Here is a 24,613-nt window from a genome sequence, read left to right on the forward strand (position 1 = left end):
TCATCACATTGTACGCCTTAAACTTATACAATGTTATATGTCGATTATATCTCAATAAAGCTGGAAAAAGAAAAAAAGGAAAAAAAAAGTTTATATGTTGTAAAATTGCTCACCAGACTTAGATATGTATAGCCAACAGTCTGGAAATACATTGTGAAAGTGGCTGTGATCATATGATATGCCCTGAAGAGATTAGTACCTCACACCTGTGGGTGGACTCAGACTTAAGTGAAAAAAGAGGAAGCAGATTGAATATATAGTGTTTCTAGAAACTTTCTATATTGAGTGTTTTAAGGCATGAAGCTAAAGCATGCTTATCTCACATTACTTCAATCTAAAGAAAATTATTTAAACCAGTGAGAGTTTAGTCATCAGCATTCATACCAAAGGCGCCAGAATATAAGTGTAAGGAGGAATGTAGAATAGTTACTAGTTCTCGAGTTCGTGTTTCCGGAGAACTTCTATCAAGTATGAAACCACAAAAGGAAATGAGCTGGTGCCTGTGTCTCATTGTAAAAGTTAAAAACTTTAGTTCAACATGGCGTGATCCATCTGTTAAAAGAGCAAGTAGTCTGTCCATATTGCAATCGAAGCAGTCGATGAGAAGGCAGGAGTAACTGGGGCCGCAAATGACAGTGAGGAAGACATAGAGTAAGTAAATGTCACAGAGTAGAGTTAATGTCTGAAAGGATCCTGGGTGCAGATAGACTCCCCAGATGGTTTGCTGTATCTGTGTACAGCCATTGCTTATATTTGCTTTTATTCCTGTTTTGGTTTGTAGATCTGTGTGTAATTCTAGTTGAGATCCAAATATATCATCATGGTAATTGCTTGGTGTTTTTCAAATTGTCACAGTAGAAATATTTGAAGCAGAAAAGGATGTATTTCCTGTTCAGCTGCCTCACCCACTGAAGGTTTTAGCTGGTACTTGTCAGCTGTTGGCAACGCAATGTGTTTATACCCTTGAGAAAATGTAAATATGTGCTAAGCTGATAAATAATTTGAAGGTTGCAGCTGAACCCAAAGAAAGAGATGGTAATGTTCACTTATCACGCAGCCTAAATATTAGTTTTACAAACCGAAAGGAAAGTGCTGTCTTGTTATGATTTGAAACCTTTTGAGAAGCTTTTGGCGCCGATTTGCAACCAGTGCTGATAGTCTACCTGTTTCTCCTTTCAGCTAGGGCACGGCAGTAGCAAATGAGAGCAACACTTTCGTGGTGTGGGATAAACACTAGAGGTGTATATGCGAGCTGCTGAGTGGAGATATTGAATACATGAATGTTGAAGAGAAAAAAAATTAAAAACTCAAGCAAGGACCTGTAGTCACATATAGTACTAGTATATTAATGGCCAGCTTTTGCTAAGTCTTTTGTATGTACTGGTCACTTTCTTAAATTATTTTCTTGTTTGTATTATATTATGAGCCTACTGTATTCTACTACAGAGGACAGTGCTTGGAACAAAGTAGACATTTGTTTATTGTAAACGATAAACATTTCTTTAATAAATTTTGGAACAAATGAAAGATTAATTTACAGATGAAGAAAGTCAGGCTTAGAGAAGATGAGTAAACTTGTCCTGGTCATATCATTAGTAAATGATGGAGACTGTTTTTAAATCTCAGCTGCCTCTGGATATTTGATCATGATGTTAAACTGCAACCTGCATCAAACGCTCAGGCTTTGCTGGTCCTATCTTGTACTGACTATAAACAAAAGCCTCAAATTTGTCTAACCTTCTCTCTCCTTGTCTCTGGAATGGGGATGATAGATAATATTTTTCTATCATCTATTATCTATTTCTATCAAAGAAATACATAATACTTTTCTGTTATATAGTCATCTTCCCTGCAGATGTTTTGGGAAAAGCCCTAGAATTCATTCTTGCTCATGGCCAGGATTTGGGGGAAGAGAAAGGGAGGTGCTACATATACAAGACCTTTTAATCTTAAGTCTGAAGGGCAGGGGTTTCTTAACCTTTCCTTGGAAAACAGTTATTTTGGGTGGTCCCAATTATGAAAATATAGTTTCAGCTTGGACATCAGTTGAACCAGAATTTTAACTACCAGTCACACTCCTGACTCTGATACTCTGTGAATTAAAGGGAAAAAGTCATATCTACCAGAAAATTCAAAATCTTAGCATTTCAGCAAAACATCAGAATACACTCTTCTGTCGAGTTTAAGAGGAAAGTGGTACTAGAAGGATTGGGCTCTTATCTTCAGTCTTGGTATAGCTTAACGTGGTGAAATTGTCCAGAACTTTTAACCTATATTTTCTCAGCCTTTTCCATTCCTATCAGTACCCACCCCAAGTAAATTCAGTGCCTTTTGGCTATTCAGTGTTTTTCTGCCTCAAAGAAAACTGAATTATACTAACGGAGAAATACTTAATGGATTCTTGAGTGTCACCCTACCTAGAGAAATTTTTACTTTAAAAGACCATAATTAGCTCAAAAGAATGAATTTCTAATGGTGGCATTTCAAAAACTGTGATGGGTTATGGGCTCACTATCTAGGCATCTCCTTATGCCTAAGGCTGGTCCTGGTAGAGGTACCCTGGGCTCATAGCCGAATTGCCAACTGTATACTTAGGTGTAGAATCACAGACATTTGAGGTCATGCGAGACTTTGAATATTATTTACCTAATCATTAACAGAGCCAACCCTATGCAGAATTGCTTACTAGGAAGTGTATAGCACATTATAAATACTTTCATTTTCATTTTAAAAAGTAAATTAGCTTGAAGTGCATCAAAAAGTAAAATAGATTGATAAAGGAATATATGTATTAAAGCAAAATGTTATCAATTTTAGAGCCTAGAGGATATATCATGGGTGATTACCATACAATTCTTTCAACTTTTCTGGATGTTTTTCATCATAAAATGTTGGTATAAAAAAGATAATTGAGAGGGAGGCATTTAATGCAATGGAATGAATGGTGGAATGTCTCACATTCTCAACATGACTGTGTAGAATATCTGTAAAAAAGACTTCTCTTCTTGCCACTCAATTCACATTATATTTTGCTGACATGTAGTCTAGCTCAGCTAGAAACATTCCTTAATATCTCAACCAGGACTGCAAAAACAAGAGTATTATGAAGTCAGAAAATTTTAGAATTCTGGAAAGGATCATTCTAGACCTAGAGATAAGAAAATAGTCCCATTGTATCTATAATGTATAAAGAACTATTACAACTCAATAATAAAAAGACAACCCAATTAAAAAATGGGCAAAGGATTTGACTAGATAGCTCTCCAAAGAAGATATTCAAATGACCCAGAAATGTGAAGAGATTCTCAGCCTCATTCGCCATCAGGGAAATGCAAATGGAAACCACAGTGAGACACCACTTCACACCCACTAGGATGACTATAATCAAAAAGACAGATAATACAGGTGTTGGTGAGAATGTGGAGAAATTGGAACACTTCTGCTGGTGGGAATGCGAAATGGTGCAACTATTTTGGAAAACAATCTGTAGTGTTACCATGTAACCTAGCAATTCTGCTCCTAGGTAGATACCCGAAGAGAAACGAAACGTGTATCTGCACAAACACCTGTGTGCAAATGATCATAGCAGCATTATTCATAATAGACAAAAAGTGGAAACAACACATTGTCCATCAACAGATAAATTGATAAATAAAACGTGGTAGAGCCATATCATGGAACATATTCAGGAATAAAAAGGAATGAAATACTGATACGTGATACAACATGGATGAACCTTAAAAACATTATGCTAAGTGAAAGAAGCCAGACACAAAAGACCACATATTGTATGATTCCGTTTCTATGAAATGTCCAGAATAGGCAAATCCATACAGACAGGAAGTAGATTAGGGCTGGGAAAGGGGAAGAGGGGAAGAAAGAAGTTAGTGCTGATGGTTTTTCTGGAGTGATGAAAATGTTATAAAATGATTATAGTGATGGTTGTAAATTTCTGTTAGTATACTAAAAAAAACCATTGAACTGTATGCTTTAAACAGATAAATTGTATGGTATGTGAATTATATCTCAATAAAACTGATATGCCAAAAAAAAAAAAAAAGAAAGCTAAATAAATAAAAAAGAAAGCAGGCAGAGAAATAAAAGAACGTGCCCAAAATAGAAGGATCAGGACAGAGCTGAGCCACAGGAATTACATCTTCCATTTCGGGCCTCTTTCCACACTGTCCGTCTGCTCCACTCTCTCCAGATACTGGAGACTCAATTAATGCTTCTTTCTTTCTTTCCTTCTTTTCTAGGCTTTTTTCCTTCCTTCTTTCCCTATTCTTTCCTTTCTTTCCTATTTCTTCTGTCTTTTTTAGTAAAAGTACATTCAGTGATCCTGTGTCATATCTACACAGAACCGACTGTAGTGTGAAGCTGGATCATTCAGATCCTTTAATAAGCAGATGTGCGTGGGGCTCTCCAGGAGGGAAGTGTAGGGTTCAGTGTCTCCCACTTGTACTAAATATCAAGCAGATCCTTGTGAAACCTCGCTAGAGAGCAGTGCACCTGAGACTGTACCTCAGGGAACAGTGACCTAAAGAGATGCACAAGTATTGCTCATTTCAGTCCACTCAACAGAGTTCATTGGCTATTTTCCTCAGGCTATGACTTCCACTCTGATAATCTTTTTGCATTTTCTCCCATTTTCAACTTTTCAGCTCTCCTTAAGGCGGCAGCAAGTAAGTGAGAGATTGAATGAATGGGCAGTCTTCAGCGAAAAGAACAAGGAGCTTTGCGAATGGTTGACTCAAATGGAAAGCAAAGTTTCTCAAAATGGAGACATTCTCATTGAAGAAATGATAGAGAAGCTCAAGAAGGTATGGGATATGTGGCGACGTATGTTTTTACTCTTCACGATGCTTAGGCACACTTTTAATAGGTACAGAAGATGGGCTTACTCATAATTACTTTCTTGTCAAAGGATAAAACATTATAAATGTTTTATCTCTTTAATATAAAATAAACTTGCATGGAAAGGCTTCCTTTACATACAAAATATAAAGAAAATTTTAAATTTGTGATGAAACAGATTATCTTCTGATAGATAATGTTCAATATTTTGGGGTTTTAGCTACCTGTTCAGAAGGAATCATTTATCTATATTAGTTTTTTGTTTTGTTTTGTTTGTTTTGTTTTTAAAGAAGTGAAATCACTATAGAGGAACTAAAAGAAAAAATTCCCAGTATCAATTAAACTGACATTTTCTCTATAAAACATGACTTATAGACAGCTACAGGAATGAGGACTTTGCTGAGAATTTTGGCTTCATATTATTTTCTAGTTATTATAAATATTAAATTGTTTTATATATTCATACAGATCCAGAACATTTTTCTTGTCTATATAGGGCTGATCAAATTTACTACCATTTAAAAATATTTTTGATGATTTCAGTGGTGTTTCCACATTGTTTTTGAACAATTGATCATTTCAATTTTAGTTTAGTTTATGTTTCTCATTAGCACATATCACCATCTGATGTGCAACGTATTTTACTTGTTTGTACAACTATTTACTTGTTCATTGTCTGTCTACAATGGAAGCCCCATTGGACTGCAAGCTTCACTGGAACAGGGACCTTGTCTGTTGTTTGTTGCTATGTCTTCTTCAGAGCACTGCCAACTTCTCATAAGTATTCAGTCCGTATTTATTAAATGAATGAATTATAGCTTCATTCATTCTGAAAAGAAATATTTTAAATGGTTATTAGGAAAAATTATCTTTATCCATATACACACATAGAGAGAAAAATAAAAACTCCAAAGCCAACATGTAATATTAATAAATTTATAGGTTTCCACTTAAAATCGCAAATTCTAAGGATAAGCATTTGTGTACATATTTGATATCGTAAACCTTTAAAATGTGGGCTAAGATAAAACATTTTATTTTAGCATCTGCTGACAGCTCTGCACTTCGCTAGTGTCTAGGTATCAGAGAATGCTCTACTAGACACAATTAGTGTACTATAGGTATTATGGTGAAGTTTGGTATAGAATAAATTTTGGTTGTGTGTGTCTGCATTCTCATTGATTTTCTTCATGAAATTTTATTTTGAGGGTGTGGAAAAAATTCTCTTGAACAAAACACAGTCATAGTTTAAAATTTAGAAGAACTTTACCTTTTCACATAGATAATTTTGTTACACTGTTTGGCACAACGTTAGGAATAATCCTTAAAATATTAACTTTACTATTTTGTATATAAAGTAAGTTAGGGATTTAAAAATAAGTCTCTATGAGCTTGCTTCTTGTGGTGTCTCTTTTGTAAAGGAAAATAACACCGAGGTTTGGTAATTTTGACAAAATAGAAAAAGGCAATTAATAAGCAGACTGTAGCCAAGATATTGGTGTTTACTGACATTAACACTCAAAAACATTTTAATTTAAAAGGCAACCTAAGAGGATTATTTTACTATAAATACTGTTTTAGGCTTGGAGTAATTCCTTTAAGATAAACATTTCTCCATAAAATCATCTCAAATTTGTGGTGAAATATTATAACTATTAATAACTACATCCAATGTATTGGTCTTTGAATCCAATTGGATTGAAGTAACATAAAGAGGAGGGTAGATGGGGGTGCTGGGAGAGGAGGGCATTCAACACTGGGTTAGAATGAAATTTCACTAGCTCATCCCATTCCTCTGGTCACATGTTTGCTTAGGTAACTGACTTGAGAGTGTAGCCCTGTTTTCACACTTTACTTTAGAGCAAGAGAAGGTTATAATATCCATGCTCCTATAATACCTGTCTTCGTACATTATTTTGCTCAGAAACTATGTCCTGCATAACAGGAACTTAAGCCAAAAATAAAAAAGTTGATTCTAAAGGTTGGATCCTGTCACCTTGGCAAGAGAATAAGAGGATCATTGGTCAAGGGGTGAGTGTGGGGGTGGAGGGGAAATGTCCATCCATTGTCATTTAATCACACCATTTTGTGGCCTATCTCTTGCAGATAGACCATATGGAGGCTGGTTCTTTTTATCCAAAACAATCTTTAAGAGGAGCTAGTGCAGCAATTGGGTAAATGAAGAAGGTTTGAGACCCATTGATTCTCTAAGACTAATGGTTATTATTCTTGAGAGTTAATTTGCCATTGATTTATGTGCTGTAAAATATTGACATTCTATAGAGGATATCTCTTTAAAATGAAGGTATCCTTTTAAAACATTCTGCACAAATAGCAATTGACATATATACATTTACATATATAGACACATATATATCAATTGCATATGTATAATTGCATATGTATAAATACACACACACACCTCTTATAAGTCTCTTGATTACTATTCGTATGAGGATTCATTCTAAATATAACATCAGGTTGGTGATTACAGCAATAACGTGTAATTTTTCAGCATTAAAATCCTTCAAGTTTTGTCTTTTGTATATATATACTTTTATTGTTTTTTTTAGTGCCCACTTTAAGTAAATAGAAAGCACCTCCCATCTCCTTTAAGAACACCTATATAGAAATTCAATCTGGACTCTGCATGCATCCTGAAAACAATAGGTACCGCTAATTCTTGTGCATATGGACTGATATTCACACGGTGTTCCTCATGCCAAACTATTTCCAAGCAGTAGAAAACTGATTATCATGTTTCTAGTAGAGCCAAGCTGAATGCATCAAGAATATGCTTTCTGACCTGTATGATTGCTATTTATTGTGCAGGATTATCAAGAGGAAATTGCTATTGCCCAAGAGAACAAAATACAGCTCCAGCAAATGGGAGAGCGACTTGCTAGAGCCAGCCATGAAAGCAAAGCATCCGAGATCGAATACAAGCTGGGAAAGATCAACGACCGGTGGCAGCATCTCCTGGATCTCATGGCAGCCAGGTAGAAAGGACTCTAGGCAATAGGACACGTGTGTGCAGAATTTTAACGCATTCAGTCTGCCTTTCATTTCAGCCAAAGATAACCCAATAAATCTCTCCCTGTGTTCTTTCTCCCACCATTTTAGTTCATGCTTTTCTCGTTAATGGCATTTCATTAACTTATAATTCTACTTCTTACTTCTTAAATCTACTGGTGTTTCCATTGAGCTGAAAGAGAGAAAGTTATATCCAAACAAAATCCATCCCCAAGAGAAAATTCTTTATTTTGGGGCTTCACGGATATTCAACCTCCTATAAGGAAGAAAAGTGAAACTGGTGACCAGTATCTGTGGAGGGTGTTTCTGTCTGCAGTAGCAAAAATATATATATATATTATCACATTCCTGCTATATTTCTAGTTAGCAAGGTGTGGAAATAAAGCTAATTATCGCCACTCTGCTTAGTTGTAATAATAGTCTGCTGCATTATTATAATTTTGTGCTTGGTTTGAATGCCTCATATCTGAGAGGAATATTACATTCAGCTTCTGTTGCAGAAGGCCGGGTGGGTAAAAGAGAGAAAAGTCAAAAAGAAAAGATATATAAGGGTTATACTAACAATCTGAAAGTCTGATATGATTGAAGGAGGCACTATGTTATTTGACATAAAGAGGGAATGACTAAGTAGATGCTGTATTTTAAGTGCACTTTGCTTCCTGTTGGAATGTGGCCTCTGTGAGGGCAGGCGTCTTGGTCCGTTCTATTTACTGTATATCAAGAGAACCAAGAACAGGGCTTGAATGCAATTGGGCCTCAATAAATATTTGAATGACTGAATGAATGAGTGAATACTTGAATATTTGAATGGATATTCTTCTTTATGGCAGTTAGGAGAGTTGGAAAGTTATAAATGCTTCTGATTCACAGCCATTTGGAAGCGATCCCACAATATGCTTTTTAAAAGCATTTGAAGTCTTTTCCTTAGCCATGCTGCATAAAGGTGGACATGAAATAGTGCTTTTTGAATACTGTGTGCCCATAAAAACTGCATATGGGCACGACAATTCCATGTGTTGATTTCGAAAACATTTAGTAGATTTTTTCTAAAAGGAAGTTCTCAAAGAGGGTCTAATTTAAGAGGAAAGAGAGATTATCATTTATTTTAGTGATAATGAAACAAAAATGGAATAAATGTTTATCAGTTTTCAAAATGTTTAACAATAGCACTGTAATGGCTAACATTTATTGAACCCTCAGTTTGTGCCAAAGACCATGCTATGGGCTTCATATGCATCTTCTCATGTGTTGCTCGCAACGCCCTTTGAGGTGGGCGTTGTTATACTTATTTTCCAGATGCAGAGGCTGAGCTGAGGCTTGCCCATGGTGACACACATGCTGAGTGGCAGAGCCTGCACTCTCTGACTCCGCAGCCGGAGCTCTGGAGCACTATGCTCTCCTGCCTGCCAAGCTTATGACTTCCATGTCCCTGTTCTAGAGAATGCAATTAAAAGGAAATCAGGTTCTGTTATTCATTTCAACAGTCTAATTTCCCAGTTGTCTGTAAAGTACTGACAATGTGACAGGACTGTGAGAGATTCGGGGGAAACAAGGACAGAGGCCCCTTTCCTCAAGGAGGTCATGGTGGGAATACAGACTTACAAAGAAATCAAGTAAAAGGAGGGGCTAAGTGCTCTGATAACGGTACCATGAAGAGAGAGAAATGTATGGTTCAGCTGAAACTAATCTAAGTATTTAAGCATATGTAGGTTTTAGAACCTCAATGCTATGTTTAGCCTCACTTCTCAGCCACTGTTCACAAAATCTTATTTCGGAAGGAGAAATTAAAACCCTTTGTGCTATAAATACCCTTCTTAGGGAAGCCACCCACGTGGTAAACATCCCTGGATTTTTTAGGTCAGATTATGACTCATCGATTGGCTTGCATTGTTATGTAATCTGGTTCAACTAGTTAATATTCTTTTCTAATTTTCAGCGGCTCAGTGGTGTGGGGTGTGGGGATACACTATGTCAAAGACGTTTTAAATGAAATTTAATATAATCTCATCATAAGCAGGTACCTTAATGTATGTATGCCCAGCTGTTAGCCAACATTACATCAAATGAGTTAGGCGCTTTCTCCTCAAAGTCATGTGTATTTTCTCTCTGGGTGTTCAAGTGAGAATTTTCTAGATGTTGTTTAGTTTATTTTTCCAAAAGACACATTAGTAACCTTGAATCAATTAAATATTTATAAGGTACACATGCTTTGCACTAGAGTCACTAAAATACCCATATGTTTCTACTTTTGTAGAGTCTCATCTTACACAGATGTAATTCCGGTGGGAGATTTTTGTATCTATGTTGTCAATTTCTAATTGCTTCCTGCCAAAGTAGACCAGATAATGAGTTGAACATTAATTTGTCCTGGAGTTTAATGCCACGCTGGATTCATAGTCTTCTTGCTGCCTCTCATACATGACCCTCAGCCATCCCATTGGCTTTCCATTTCCTTGTTTATTGGAGGTTTGCTAGCACAAAGACTGGCTGACCATCTCCCACACCCGTCTTCAACTATGCCCTGCCAGCTGAAATATTAAGTTTCTATGATTCAGTCTCATTCATCACTCTCCCCTCTTCCAACTTTTTTTCACACTGATTCGTTAAAGCAGAACATAACCTAGTTATGCTTTGATATTTCTATGCTCTTTTGGTGCTCTTGTGGAAATGGAGAAGTTACTTTTGAAGATGACCATATTTTCAGGTGCACAGCTTCCTAGCTGACAGAAACGTGAAAAAGAAAAGAAAGAAAAAAGATTCACCAATAATAAACCTATTACATGCAAATAGAATGCTTAACTTTGAGTCAAATTCCTGTCACCAGTGGGTTAGCTTAGAAGATTCGGAGTACAAAATAAATGTGTTTTGCATTGAATTTTTAAACTGACTGTCACCAAGCATTGTCGGCTTTTTGGGGCAACAAAATTTGCTTAGTTATTTTTGGGGCTCAACGGATAATGTTCTAGTATCTTTTTCATACTTTCTAGACCTGCTCAGTCTAATACAGCAGTCACTAGCAACATGGGCTATTTAAATTAACTGAAATGAAACACAACTAAATTACAGTTTCATTTTAATTATAGTCGGTTGCACTAGCCATATTTCCAATGCTGAATAATCACATAAAGATAATGGCTACCTTACTGGACACTGCAGATACAGAACATTTTCATCATTCCAGAAAGTTCTATCAGTCAACACTGGCCTAGATAATTAAAAGCATTTCTGAACCATTAGCTTTTGTTAAGACTCAATGTAAGAAACAGTCGTTGGTGTCATTGCAATTTCTGTAAGACTGTCTTCAAGGATTCTGGCTCTTATTATGTCAGTGAACCCTATGCAAAAACCCACATAGCAATTTTTCCAGACCTCAGGACTAAGAGGAAGTCTGTCTTTTAACATTAGTTGTTCAGTGCTTCTTTCAACAGACAATGCATTATTGCACATTTCCCATCTTAGGATCTAGGAAGGTCCCACTCGAGTTGCTTGCTCTCTTGTAATGATGTTTTTTTAATTAACTGAACTCTTCATATAAGGATATCCTTTCCTCTACCAAACTTAAATCCCATCACAAAACAAAAGCACGCTTTAGTTATTTGGCTCTTTTTTTTTTTTTTTCCAGTAACAGCTTTATTGAGATATAATTCACATACTATAAACTTATCTATCAAAACTATACAATTCAGTGATTTTTTAGTATAGTTACAGAGCTGTGCATCCATCACCACAATCAATTTTAAAACATTTTCATCACCCCCAAATAAAAACACTAATCACTTTTTTCGCCTCTCCGCCCTCCCTCCTTCCCTCAGCCCCAGGTAACTACTGATCCACTTTCTGCCTCTGTAGGTTTACCTATTCTGGACAGTTTATATGCGTGGAATCAAACAATATGTGGTCTTTTGTAACTGATTGCTTTTACTCTGTGTGTTTATTTTAATTTGCTTAAGCATTGTGTAGAAGTAGAGTAAAAACAAATATAATTTTTAAAAAGTTATTGAATGCCTCGTGTGTGGGAATTACTGTGGATGTTACCACAGGGCAGAGGTTGGCAAACTCTCTGCCCAGGACCAGATAGTAAGCATTTTAGGCTTTGTGGGCCAAATGGTCCTGCTGAAACCCCTCTTCCTTCCTACTGCAAAAGCAGCCATAGACAACGTGTAAACAGAAAAGCGTGGCTGGGTTCCGATAACATTTTATTTGCCAAAACAGGTGGCCAGCGTAGTTTGCTGACACCAGCTCTTGGGATATAAAGATGAGAAAGAAAATGGTTCCTAAGCAAATAAGAATGGTGTAGCAAGTATACACATGACTGCACACCCCAGGGCCTTCCTCTTTCTATCACATCTTCCTGCTCACTCTTCTGCCCCCGTCTGTCAGGCCCAGCCAGCTCCTAATTGTCTTCGTGTTCTTCCTTTTCTCCAGATTAGATCATATTCTTCCTACTTGCTCAACAGGCTTTCTGTACTTCTCCTTCATAGAATTTCCCTCGACTGTAATAAATATCTGGTGTGATCAGTTGTTTACAGTTTCTTTTCTCTACTAAGGAAGTGGATCTAACTTGAGCATCAGAGTGATTCCAGAACCTGACTTAGTTCTAGTTCTTTGTCACTCCGGTATTTGTTGAGTTTCTCCAGTCTGAGACACAGGATGGAAAGTGCCATATGTACAGATAAGAATAAAGCAGAGCACAGGCTTAGGGCTTCAATTGCCTGGGTTATAACGTGTTTCTGCTTCGCCTACACTGCAGTGTTAGGCAAGTTACTTATCTTCTCAGTATCGTAATTACCACATGTGTACAAGTTATTAGGAGGATTAAATGAGATGGTGCCTGTAAACCACTTAGCACAGTGAAGTGCACGATGAACATCAGCTCTCATCCTGGAGGGAGTTGAGCTGCTGTGTAAGTAAACCGCATACACAATGCAAGGAAGGCTTTGTGAAATCATAGCTGCTGCCCTCAGAAGGGGTTTCAGTCTAACCAAAGTTCTACCTACACTAGAGGAAAAGGAAAACTTGATTCTTGGAATTTCTAGCTGATATGACCTCAGGGTGGTCAATTCAGAGATGTTTCATGAAGATGAGGAGTGCAATGATACAGCAAGTGTGGAAACAGCACTGAACTAGTTAAGAGTCCTGAATTTAGTCCATCCTGTTCTGGCTGTGTTACCTAGGGCTTACTGCATAACCTCTCAGATTCCTCATTTTTAAAATGTTCATTAAAATAACTGGCACGTCTCCTATGAGACAATGCAGGGGAAAGGACCGTGTATACTATAAAATGCTATATATGCCAGTCTTATTCTATTAGATGGCTACCGTAGAGTATTCCATGATTTTAATATACCATGATTTATCCAATATTTTTCCTACTGATGGACATTGATATTGTTGCCATTTTTTGCTATTACAATAATTTTGTCTTTAAAGCCTTGCCTTAGCTTTGGCAAGGTTCATTGGAATAAATAGGTTGTGCTAATGATAGTAAGCATAAAAAAAATATGTTTTTTTAATCTATGAGGAAAACTAAATAAGTAAAAAGGAATTAAACTAAGGAAATAATGGCCATAAAAATTTTTTAAAGATCTCCGGTTTTTCACAATGTAAGTCATAATCAAGAAAAAACAAATTTTCCTACTGTTATGGAATCATGACCAATATATTCCTTTAACCAAAGCTCATAGGTTTACATTCCTGATTGTTAAAAATAATATATCAAAGGAGTGATTGTTTTATAAAGGAATTCATGATAGCATATCTTTAAGTAGCAAGATTTGAAAAATCATTTTATTTGTAACTAGATTTGCTGGAGTATATTTCTTATGTAAAATATAGGTTTGTTTCTTTTACAAAGAAAATGTGTTGCTCTTTTAAAAGCAATCAACACATACGACGAGAACCAAGTGCTTCATTTTATTTTAATTGCAATTCATCATATAGGCCTTTAAAAAAGAATTTAGCAGATGTTCATTATTTATTTATTTATTTGTGTATATATAAACCTGAATCCAAAAAGGATTTAAAGCAGCCAGCATCAGTCACATTTTATTAAATGACCAGTAATTAATAATTCGGGAGCTTATTTTCTTTAAAAGCTTCAGTTAGGAAATTAATATAGACTCAGTGCAGAAAATGTGGAAATGCTTGAAAAATTCACAAAAGAAAAAAAGTTACCTGAAATTCCACCAAGCAAATGAACTTTGTTATCATCTTAAAATGAACACGTTATTTTTGTCACTTTAAATCATTATTTTTAAAAGGACAAAGGTTTTGCATATGTAAGGAGAGAATAACATTTCTTCCTTATTTTTCGTGCTCAGTCTATTAAAAGGCAAAGACCAGGTACTTTCCCACAGATTATCCTTTCCATCCCACCTTCCCAAACGATCGCTCAAATTCGTACTTACACCACTTAGCCGGCGTACCCAACTGAAGGAAAAAAGAAGTTGCTCCTTCTCGCTACTGCAATTTGCTGTACTTGTAGAAGTTTTGTTAGTTTGCATTTAGGTGATTTATCTGTTCCAAATATCCCTTCCAATTTAACAAACAGCCGGCAAGAAAAGTTGACTGTCCTTCCAGAATGGTGGCGCGTCTGCAGCCGGCCTTATTTTTGATGTTCTTCTTTCTCGAGGCCTGGAGCCTCCCCCTACTTGCAGATTACACTGAGCCTTCTCCCCTTCTTACACTCGTGGCCTACATTCCAGGAGATCAAGCCTGGCACATGTTAATGAATGTAGGTTTTATTTAGAAACATGACCACTTGTCACTGCTGAGTGTCATATTATCAGGCAGAGACTTACCAACATTTGTCTGGAGTGAGCATTTTCATACTTCCATACACAGACGAGGGGAAACTTTCATCCCCGCACGGGATTTAGCCTTTTGCTCTGCAGACCTAACTTTTTTGCAAGTAGAAGCTTCATGGTGGTGGTTGAAGAGCTGTGTGCCCTAAGGATGGCAGAGGACGGCTGCGAGGACGCAGATCTCCCGGATTGTAACTGCGATGTCACAAGGCAGGCATCTCCTTGAGTTTCTTCCGTTGTGCATAGCTTTCATGTTGTGTGGGGTTTGTAGGATAGATGCTGGAACTTTAATCCATAATTGTTTTCACCAGTGTTAAGTGGAGATGATTGGTGTTAAGAGATCATTGGCCGTGGACTCCTAAGAGTTATTTACTGGTTTGTTTTCTTGTCTCTCTACTGGGCATGCGGAGCCAGATGGAAAGGTTAATGGACTTTGTTATGGCTTGGTATTCCAGTTGTCTCTGGACTGTATGCGTCATACAAGGGGTATGGCTACAGTAGAGAGCCTGAAACACAGGACAGAAAGTCAGAAGAAGATCCAGTTAGTCCATCGTCTGCTATTAAAAGGATGGGCTTCTAATGAAACTGAAATTCAGCCTTAGCCGGTTCACAGCTTTGTAGCTGAAAGCTTTCCCTTTATTAAATAAAAATCTGCTCGTATTTCAGGGGCCAGGAGGGTTTTGTGTGTGTGAGAAAGCTGATTTTGTTTGGGTTGGTCAGTAAGTTTTGGTCATTGACCAGCTTTCCAAATATGTACAAAACGTAGAAACTTATGTCTAAAAAGTAGTCATCTAGTGCATTATGCAAATGTTTATTTCATGATTTTTTTTTTCAGTTAGAATAACAGTACGACAGGATTTTCTTTTTTTAAAAGAGATTGTTCATGTACCATAACATCCCCCAAATAAATTCCTACTGATAGGTAGGATTTACTCATGGTACTTTTGGTTCTATTATATTTAGAATTTGAATTTTTTTGTTTTGGTGTATGGATCTACTAAATTAGTTTGAAGTAGTGACACAAATATATATGAAATGTAGATGTATATGTGTATTCTGTGTATTCATATGACAATGTGAAGAAGGTGGACAACTGGATTTAGTAGCAGAATCCTTTTCAAGAAAGGGTAAGAGCCTATGATATGGGCCGGCCCGTGGCTTAGCGGTTAAGTGCGCACGCTCTGCTACTGGCGGCCCGGGTTCAGATCCCGGGCGCGCACCGACGCACCGCTTCTCCGGCCATGCTGAGGCCACGTCCCACATACAGCAACTAGAAGGATGTGCAGCTATGACATACAACTATCTACTGGGGCTTTGGGGGAAAAAAAAGGAGGAGGATTGGCAATAGATGTTAGCTCAGAGCCAGTCTTCCTCAGCAAAAAGAGGAGGATTAGCAAGGATGTTAGCTCAGGGCTGATCTTCCTCACAAAAAAAAAAAAAAAAAGAGCCTATGATATAATTGGACTCTGAAAGGAGAACCATAAGCTGCAGGGACTTACAGATTTATCAGACTTGCTAAACTTACCCAGACTGTGACATCTGGAAACATCTATTTTAAATTATAATCCTGGATGCTACCAAAAAGAATGTTGCTCAAACTTCTTACAGTGAGAGATAAATAAAAATATTGTGACACTTTAGCCAAAGATTTCCTTTAAAGGAATAACCAATGCAAAATAAAAATATGGGACCAATAAAAAATATGGGACATTTCTCTTAAAGAAGAATGACACTGTAAATATTAAGTTTAATAAACTCAAGGAAAATATATGGGGACTTGACTACCCACTTCCCTCCAGCTCACATCTGCTCCCCCCAACACACACAATGTATTTTGCTATTTGTAGTCAAATACACTTAAAATAAAAAAAGAGAACCACTTAAATGTTCACCTCCATTGACTTTACTGAGATTTTCACGTTCATTTGAAAGAGGAACTTGTCCCTAATGGACTATATGAACAAGCATTTCCATGTCACGATGCCCTTGACATATTGCACACTAACTGCTCTGACTATTGGAACTCGTTCAGTATTATACAAGATTACTAATCCTGTAATTTATTTTGCTAGTGTAGACAATATCCAATGGAACAGTGTTTATTCACATCACTTTGTGCCTTAGATCTTTTGATTGTATTTGTAAGTGAATTTTGAACCAAGAAAACAAATGAATTTTAGTATTTGACAAAGAGACCATTTGCAAATGTCAGACCTGGAGGAAAAACTTAAGTATACATTTAATATCAACTAAATTAAAAAATGTTAACTAAATAAAAATATTTTACTTAGACTACTAATTATTAATGGTTAGCAGGCATTTAAATAGTGCCCAACTTTGTGCAAAGCACTGAGCTTAGTAAAGCAGTGGAAGGGGAAGACCAAAAGTGGAAATTCACGGTTCCAGCTTTCTGAGGAACTTACCATGGGGGAGAGAAACTTGTGCATAAAACATACCAGGGAGTTAAAATAAGGGTAAGAAGAAAACAAGCAGTGAGTGAGGCCCTCCTCCGGCCTTGAGTTCCATGCAAAACCGTGATGATATTATGAGGCTGGTATAAAACTCCATCCCAAAGCATAGTCAGCACTCAGATTCTACCAAGTCTGAAGACAGGAAGCTGGTCGGATGGGAGTGGTTCCCAAGAGGATGTTCTTACAGGGGTAAAACCAGGACAGACATCTCAGTGCAACCAGCCATTCGTCAGTCCTGTTCCAGTGGACTTGTTTTGTTTTGGTTTTTTTTATTTATTTTTTTCCCCCAAAGCCCCAGTAGATAGTTGTATGTCATAGCTGCACATACTTCTAGTTGCTGTATGTGGGACGCGGCCTCAGCATGGCTGGAGAAGCGGTGCGTCGGTGCACGCCCAGGATCCGAACTCTGGCCGCCAGCAGCAGAGCGCATACACTTAACTGCTAAGCCACGGGGCTGGCCCCCAGTGGATTTGTTGATTGAAGACCATCCTTTCAGTCTGGGCTACCAAACTGGCCACAGCCACATTAAATTCCAAGCCCATGCCGTACTCATTGGTACAACACGCGCCCCAAGCTTTGCACCCAGTAGTCATTCTAAAACTGTCATCACTGACTGACACTTAAGTGAATTTTGTCTTATATATGACAGAAATGAGAGTGGGTTGTATGTAAAGTTCTCAGAATTATTGTTTAAGGCCAATACCTTGAAACGCCCTAGGGACAGGGTACAGTTGTACTTATCAAGCTAATTAAAGAAGTCTTGTCTTGAATGGAATTATGAGTCATGACAAACATATTGCAACACGTGTTTTTCATTCCCTATCAATAGAATATATTGTGAAATAGGAACATAATTTTTAAAGACATATTTTTTCCAGAACAGTGTAAGGTAATGCACCTAAGAGTGCTTTTACAGACTGAAAATGTTATTCAAATATAGGTATTATTAAAATTAATGAAAGACAGATGTCATCATTAATAACCGACCCGAGTAAAAATCCTTTTAAAAGCATTTGTATGACAAAGAGGAAAAATGATTTTGTCATGACTAGATTTTCGTTTGAGAGAGAAACATTGATTAACAGAAACCGTAAAAGAAGTGGTGACATAAGTTTTAAGGAATTAAAACTAAGTAAAAATGCTCAAAATACTTTGGTTATGAGACATTTTCTTCTGAGCCGTGGCTCTTGAGCAGACTCGTCTGGAGAGGAGGGTGGGGAGAGGTGGGAAGAGAATTAGCAGCTGGCACGTGTGGCTTGAAAGCACAGCTAAGTGGTCCTGTAACCGTCCTAGCTTGAGAATCACTTCTTTACTATCTGAAAGTAATAAAATTGAGAAATACTTGATGACTCTGAGTGCAAGTTGTCAGTCTTTGAGACTATTCTATTGCAGATCCCTGCCTGGAATTAGCTCACATCACTAGAGTTTTAAGTCACGTTGCTCTGAAGATTTTTTTCCAAGCAGATACCTCTTCAGTGGGACTAAGTTGACACCTTGGAGACCAAAGTATTTTGCTTATCTGCTGTCCATCTATATGATGAGTAGTGTCAATAAGGTGACCACACTTCCTGAACTAAAAGGCAGGAACCATAGCCTAAAAGCAGACCTGAATTTTAAATACGGGCTGTACCAGAAATCATTGATCATCCCCATTACTTTTCTTTTTAGAGCATTCTGTATACACTCAGCCAGGTCAGGCCCTCACTGAGGACTCAATAATCAGTTTTTGCTGCTATTTCTTTGTAAGAATAGAGCTGAGAAATACTACCTGTGTCCTTCCCCAGCTCCTGCTCACACCTTGCCCACAATGGGAAAACACCTTTCAAAACTGATTTATCTATCCCTGCTCTCGTGCCCTTGCCCTGCCTCCTCTGCAGCCTTGTTCCATCATCTGTATTCATCTGTAATTTCTCTCCGCCTTTTTCTTTTGTCTTTGGCTTCCTCCTCATGAGTTCCGTATTGTCTGTCTAACAACATTCTAAAGCTATTCCAAATATTAAACCGCATTGAACAAAAGAAACAAATCAATTTTTCCTTATAGCCAGATCCTTCTAGAGGTTTCATACCATATTTAGTCAGCTTCACCGCCTACTTTCTTAAAATGATAAACAACACTCCCTTAACATAAGTATATTTCTAAACCCAAATGTGTTCTGGTTTCTGTTTCCACAGCCCTTGATGAACTACTCACTTAGGATCAGCAGAGCCTTCCTAATTGCCAGATCACAGTCTTCTTTTTAGGCCTCCTTATGCTATACTGCTCTGCATTTTATTAAGTAGACCAGTGGTCTTCAAACTTTAGTGTGCATAAGACTCACCTGGAGTGCTTATTAAAAATGCAGCTTCCCTGGCCACACTTCAGAGGTTCTGATTCGATAGGACTGGGTTGGGATCTAGGAATCTGCCATTATATGAGGCAAACCAGGTGAATCTGATAAAGGGGGCATTCAGATCACAGTTTGACCAAAAGTTCCTCCTTTATTATTTCCTTTATTGAGTATATTTGACATATAACATTGTATAAATTTAAGGTGCACAGCGTGTTACTTTGATACATTTACATATTGTAGTATGATTGCTGGTGTAGCAATATTTATCACATGACATAGTTAGAGTACAATATTTTTGTCTGTATTCATTATACCATGCATTAGATCTCTATGGCTTACTTACTACTCAGTGCAAGTTTGTACCCTTAAAACAGCATCAATATGATCCTCCCACCAACACTTCCTTCTTGGAACTTTTCCTGCATTTAATTTTATGCTACATTTTCTTGGCTCAGCTCTTTCTTTTCTGATTATTTTTTCTTTGTCTGTGGTTCCTCCTTCTTTAACCAGCCTTTTAAAATTCATTCTTCTTGTCCACACCCTTTCAGGATGAAACATGTCCTTTTGTAGGGCTTCACCTCTATGCCAGCAATACCTAAACCAATGCAATAAACTCCATCCTCTTTTCTGAAACTAAGAACTACATTTCCATACATGACTTCCTGATCCCTCAGACTCATTATATCCCAAATGTGAATGCACCATTAAGCCCAAGAACTTGCTCCTCATCCTGTCTACTCTGAGGTAGCAGCATCCATCTAGTCACCCAACTGGGAAACATCATTTTGAACTCCTTCTCCCTCACATCATGCCAGTTCATGAATTTAGGAATTCCGTGCTCACCTCTCTCGCCACTGTTTCCAAAGTGTAGGCTTTGGATGTAAGCTGCTTGGACTATTCTTTTTACTTCCTGAATGGGCTCCCCCAACAGCCTCTCTTCAAACTTACATATTCAAAGTCAGAACTGATCTTATCACTGCTCTGCTGATAAATCTTGGCAAAGTTCCTGTTTATCTTTAAAACTGCGTACATACCCATTATCATGTCACTACAGGATCTTTATAATCTTACTCCAATCTACCCACCAGTCTTATCTCTTACCACTTCTTCATCTCTCTTCCACATCCTCTCTACCCACAACCTCCCTGGCGTCACCACACTGTTTGCCTTCAAAATCTCTGCTTTTCATCTTTGTCTGCTTGGCTTACATCCATCTCTCAAAATGCAGGACAAATGTTATTCTTTTACTTCCCCTCTTTCATCAAAGTCTAAGCTCCTCAATGGCAAGGTTGAAACTTTAGTCATCACTGTATTTCTATCACTTAGCACCATAAATATCTGCAGAAAGAACAAAGAAATGAATGAGTAGTGAATAAAGGAATGAATGATTCCCTGAACGTGGCCAGACAGAATGGATCACTTCTTATTTGTTAGCCAGAGACTTGGTTCATTTCTTTAGTCTAGTTCTTTCCATGCTGTGTTATATTCCATTGTTCACATGTCCAGATTTCCAGTCAGATTGTACATTTCATTAGGGAAATAACCAAGTCTTATTTATTTTGTCTTCCTGGCATCTTACACATTAGATTTTCACACATGATTGTTAGATAAATGGCAATCTTAAACAAGTGAATTTTTACTGCTTCCTGGAAAGAATGGAAAAACTTTGTTTTTTTGGTGAAGCATGCTATGTAGCGAATACTGAACTAGGCTGTGCAGGTGGAAGATTGGAGAGTAGTAGGCCTGGTGTCTACCGTCTGCTGCTTGCAGTCCAACAGGTCCTCAGTTTACCTTTAATGTGATCTGACATTGGTAAAACTCAAATTGCTTAAGGGCATGTGACAACTCACTGATAGTTTATCTTAAGTGTGCATTCTTCTTTTAACTGAGTTTATGCCCCGGGGGTGCTGAAATACATCCCACGGGGGCTGAAATGATCAGAACTGTGGATTTGTAATCTGTTTGGTGACAATCCACTGGAAATGTTAGTTTTTTTCTCCCAGGTGATCTTCATAGGAGTATCAATTATATTTTTTGTGGAAATAGCAATTTCTGTGACAACCATGAGGTCTCTGTCACGGTTCTATAGTTATAGCTGTGTTGAGTATTTATTAATATTTATTGAATGTGCCCCAGGTACCCTGCATTATTCAGCTCATTTAAATCTCACAAGTACTCTTACTTCATCTCCGTTTTATAGATGAGGAAACAGAGACACAGGAAGGTTGTGCAACTGCTCAAAGTCATACAGCCAGTAAGTGGCTGAGCCAGTGTGGACGTTGGCTCTAGGGAATTCAGCTTTAGACCCAATACTCGCTTCTGCTCACGAGGGAAACATGAGTGGGGCGTCTCACTGAAGCTGAGTGTCCCTCCTTCTCTGCCCCCAGGGTAAAGAAGCTGAAGGAGACACTGGTCGCTGTACAACAGCTGGATAAGAACATGAGCGGCCTGAGGACGTGGCTGGCTCACATCGAGTCAGAGCTGGCCAAGCCGATAGTCTATGATTCCTGTGACTCGGAAGAAATACACAAGAAGCTTAATGAACAGCAGGTAAAACTTAAAACAACTGAGGGAAAGTCAATAGGCTCTTGAATATCTGTCCTCCTGGCCAGGATAGAAGAGTGGGTGTGAGATGGTGAATCGGGATGGAAAGTCAGAAGGACGCGAGACAGGATTGGTGAGAAAGGAAAGGCTTTGTCTGGGCAGGTGTTTGGAGCAAATAGGTCCCATGTCATCACCAGGGTTGACGGGTTAATGTCATTGGTCCGTCCTAAAATGGTTGAGTTGCAATGATGTATCTAAAACACTGCTGACAGTTTGGTTTGTTTGTTTATTTGTGGGTCACTAGCCCACTACTGTAGACTTAAAAAGGAGCTTTTTTTCCTGCATATAGTGTTTGGAAAAAGATTACAGCGCATGCTTAGAGTTTTAAAGTCTAAAACAATTCTGTTTTGCAAGGAAGATCGTATGACCTGCCAACCACACTCTGTAATTTCACCTTCATGCATATAACAAATAGAGCACATGGCACTGGCGTGTAATACACAACCCAACAAAGCAAAAGAGGGTAACCCTGAAACATGCATACAGAAGGGATTTTCACGTCCCACTCTCCTTTCTTATCCTTACTAAGCGTAGCAGACCCCAGTCGTCAGTATTAAACTCCAATAAGTCCCCCATAAGAAGTATTGCTATTGTGTGCCTTTAAATTGTCCTTGAAAATTCTACCCACATTTAGGCCATTATAGCCAAGTTGCTTAATTTAAAAAATGTTAAAAAATATAAATAGACCTATTTCTGCAATGTTATGAAATAGTTTATGTACTTACTTTATTTTATAAACTATTTAAACCAATGAGAATAGGTATTAAAATACAGTTTTGGGGTATTGGGGTTACTTTGATATGTAAAATAGCATTTCTTTTTAAAAAATATTGTTTGCAGGACATTTTTCAATTGTGGTAAGAGTAAAACCCTCTGATAGACTCTGAGGTTTGAAATTCTGATGATTGAACTGTGGAGGTCATGGTTGTCCTCCAGCTCCCCAAATTCTCCTGGAGAACATGGTAATGGTGTCTGCCAGTTATAACTAGTTATAATTAGTACAGTTAAAATACTAATTTTGTATTTTAATTGTATTGTATTGTATTGTAATTTAGCAAATGTAAGAAAATCAAAACAGTATCCTGTTAAATGTGGCAATTCGATCATAGGGGTTTATAGCCCCACCTACTACTAAAACCCTAATAAAATTATAGTAAAGGGGAAAAAACGGTTAAAACCCACAGTGGAAAAGATAACAGGGGAGAAGACGATAGAGATGACAGACATCAACAGAATTTTGGAAGACAGAAAGTGGATAGATGAATAGTGATTGTGTTTGTAGAATGGAGGGTGGAGAAAGCTGATTCATGCCTCAGAGTTCCAAGAAGGCAGAGAAAGTGGAGATATCAAGTCTGTAGGGCTTTAAAATGGAAGATTGCTTGAAAGTCTGAATAAGGAGTGGTTAGATTGGCAGATTTCCGTAAGGCCAGCTGGACAGGCAACTCTGCTTCATTTACTCCAGTAGACCAGAGGATTACTCTCTGGAGAAGGCAAACCACAGGAACTTTGGGTTTGGGGGTACCATCAGGCTGGAGCCACTATGTTAAAAGTGGAGAGAGTAAGTGAAAGGCTTTCTACTAAATGATATGACTTCACCCCGCTGCCTCAACTTGGTTCCCACAATGTCACTAGCCAGGCTTAAACTACAGCCAAGAGATGGGAGGGATCCTCTCTGGAGAAACTGACCAGACTAACAGAAGAGACCTTTAGGTAGTGATATTAAATATCAACAAAAGGCCAACACCTACTTGCCTTCCCTACAGTGAGGCCTCCTGGTTGACATGTCTTGGAATGTATACACAGCCTCCAATGCCTGGCTCGTTCGTAGATGTGAGTGGATAGGCAAGAATCTCTACCACTAAAGAAAGCTTCTACAGTGGAAGAAGAGACCAAAATAAATAGAAAAAAAAAAAATCAGAGGAAATGTGTTGTAGGGCAAGGAAAAAAACTTAAAAAAAAAACCTCATAAAAATGAAAGATTTTGCATTCATAAAAGAATACCATTTTTCTAAAAAGGAACTTTCAGAATTGAGAATATCTTTCAAAAAGTAAAACAAGGGGCTGGCCCGGTGGCGTAGTGGTTAAGTTCACATGCTCCGCTTCAGTGGGCTGGGTTCATGGGTTCGGATCCCAGGTGCAGACCTACAACCACTCATCAAGCCGTGCTGTGGCGGCGTCCCACATACAAAATAGAGGAGGATTGGCGTAGATAGATGTTAGCTCAGGGCCAGTCTTCCTCACCAAAAACAAACAAACAAACAAAACCCAAGAAGATAAATATATGAAAAATAGGAGGGAAAATGTAACAAATTAAAGGATTAATGCAAGAGTTTCAAAATCTAATTCAATTATTCTATAAAAGTCCCCCCAAAGAATAAAGAAAACAGAGAGGAAGAAATTATCAAAGTAGCCATGTAAAAGAAAGTCTCAAACTGAAAATCATACGCTTCTAGAGCACAAGCCCCCCAAGTGCCCAGGAAAATTAAAAACAGAGCAAGACCATGATGAAATTTCAGGA

General features: G+C 37.8%; 1 protein-coding gene across 5 annotated transcripts in view; it reads left to right on the forward strand.

The window, feature by feature from the left end:
- Nucleotides 1-24,613, forward strand: part of SYNE1 (spectrin repeat containing nuclear envelope protein 1) — a 430,148-nt gene that overhangs the window by 363,898 nt on the left and 41,637 nt on the right. For 4 of the 5 annotated variants that reach the window (XM_058534130.1, XM_058534127.1, XM_058534128.1 and 1 more), the window contains 3 exons: nt 4,662-4,820; nt 7,687-7,853; nt 21,879-22,041. In XM_058534130.1, the coding sequence (XP_058390113.1) occupies nt 4,662-4,820; nt 7,687-7,853; nt 21,879-22,041 (489 nt within the window). Of the gene's footprint in view, nt 1-4,661; nt 4,821-7,686; nt 7,854-14,478; nt 14,902-21,873; nt 22,042-24,613 lie in introns of those variants that run through there. The other variant, XM_058534131.1, reaches the window with a different exon arrangement.

Source organism: Diceros bicornis, chromosome 39 (assembly GCF_020826845.1).
Source record: "Diceros bicornis minor isolate mBicDic1 chromosome 39, mDicBic1.mat.cur, whole genome shotgun sequence".
Classification (NCBI taxonomy): domain Eukaryota; kingdom Metazoa; phylum Chordata; class Mammalia; order Perissodactyla; family Rhinocerotidae; genus Diceros; species Diceros bicornis.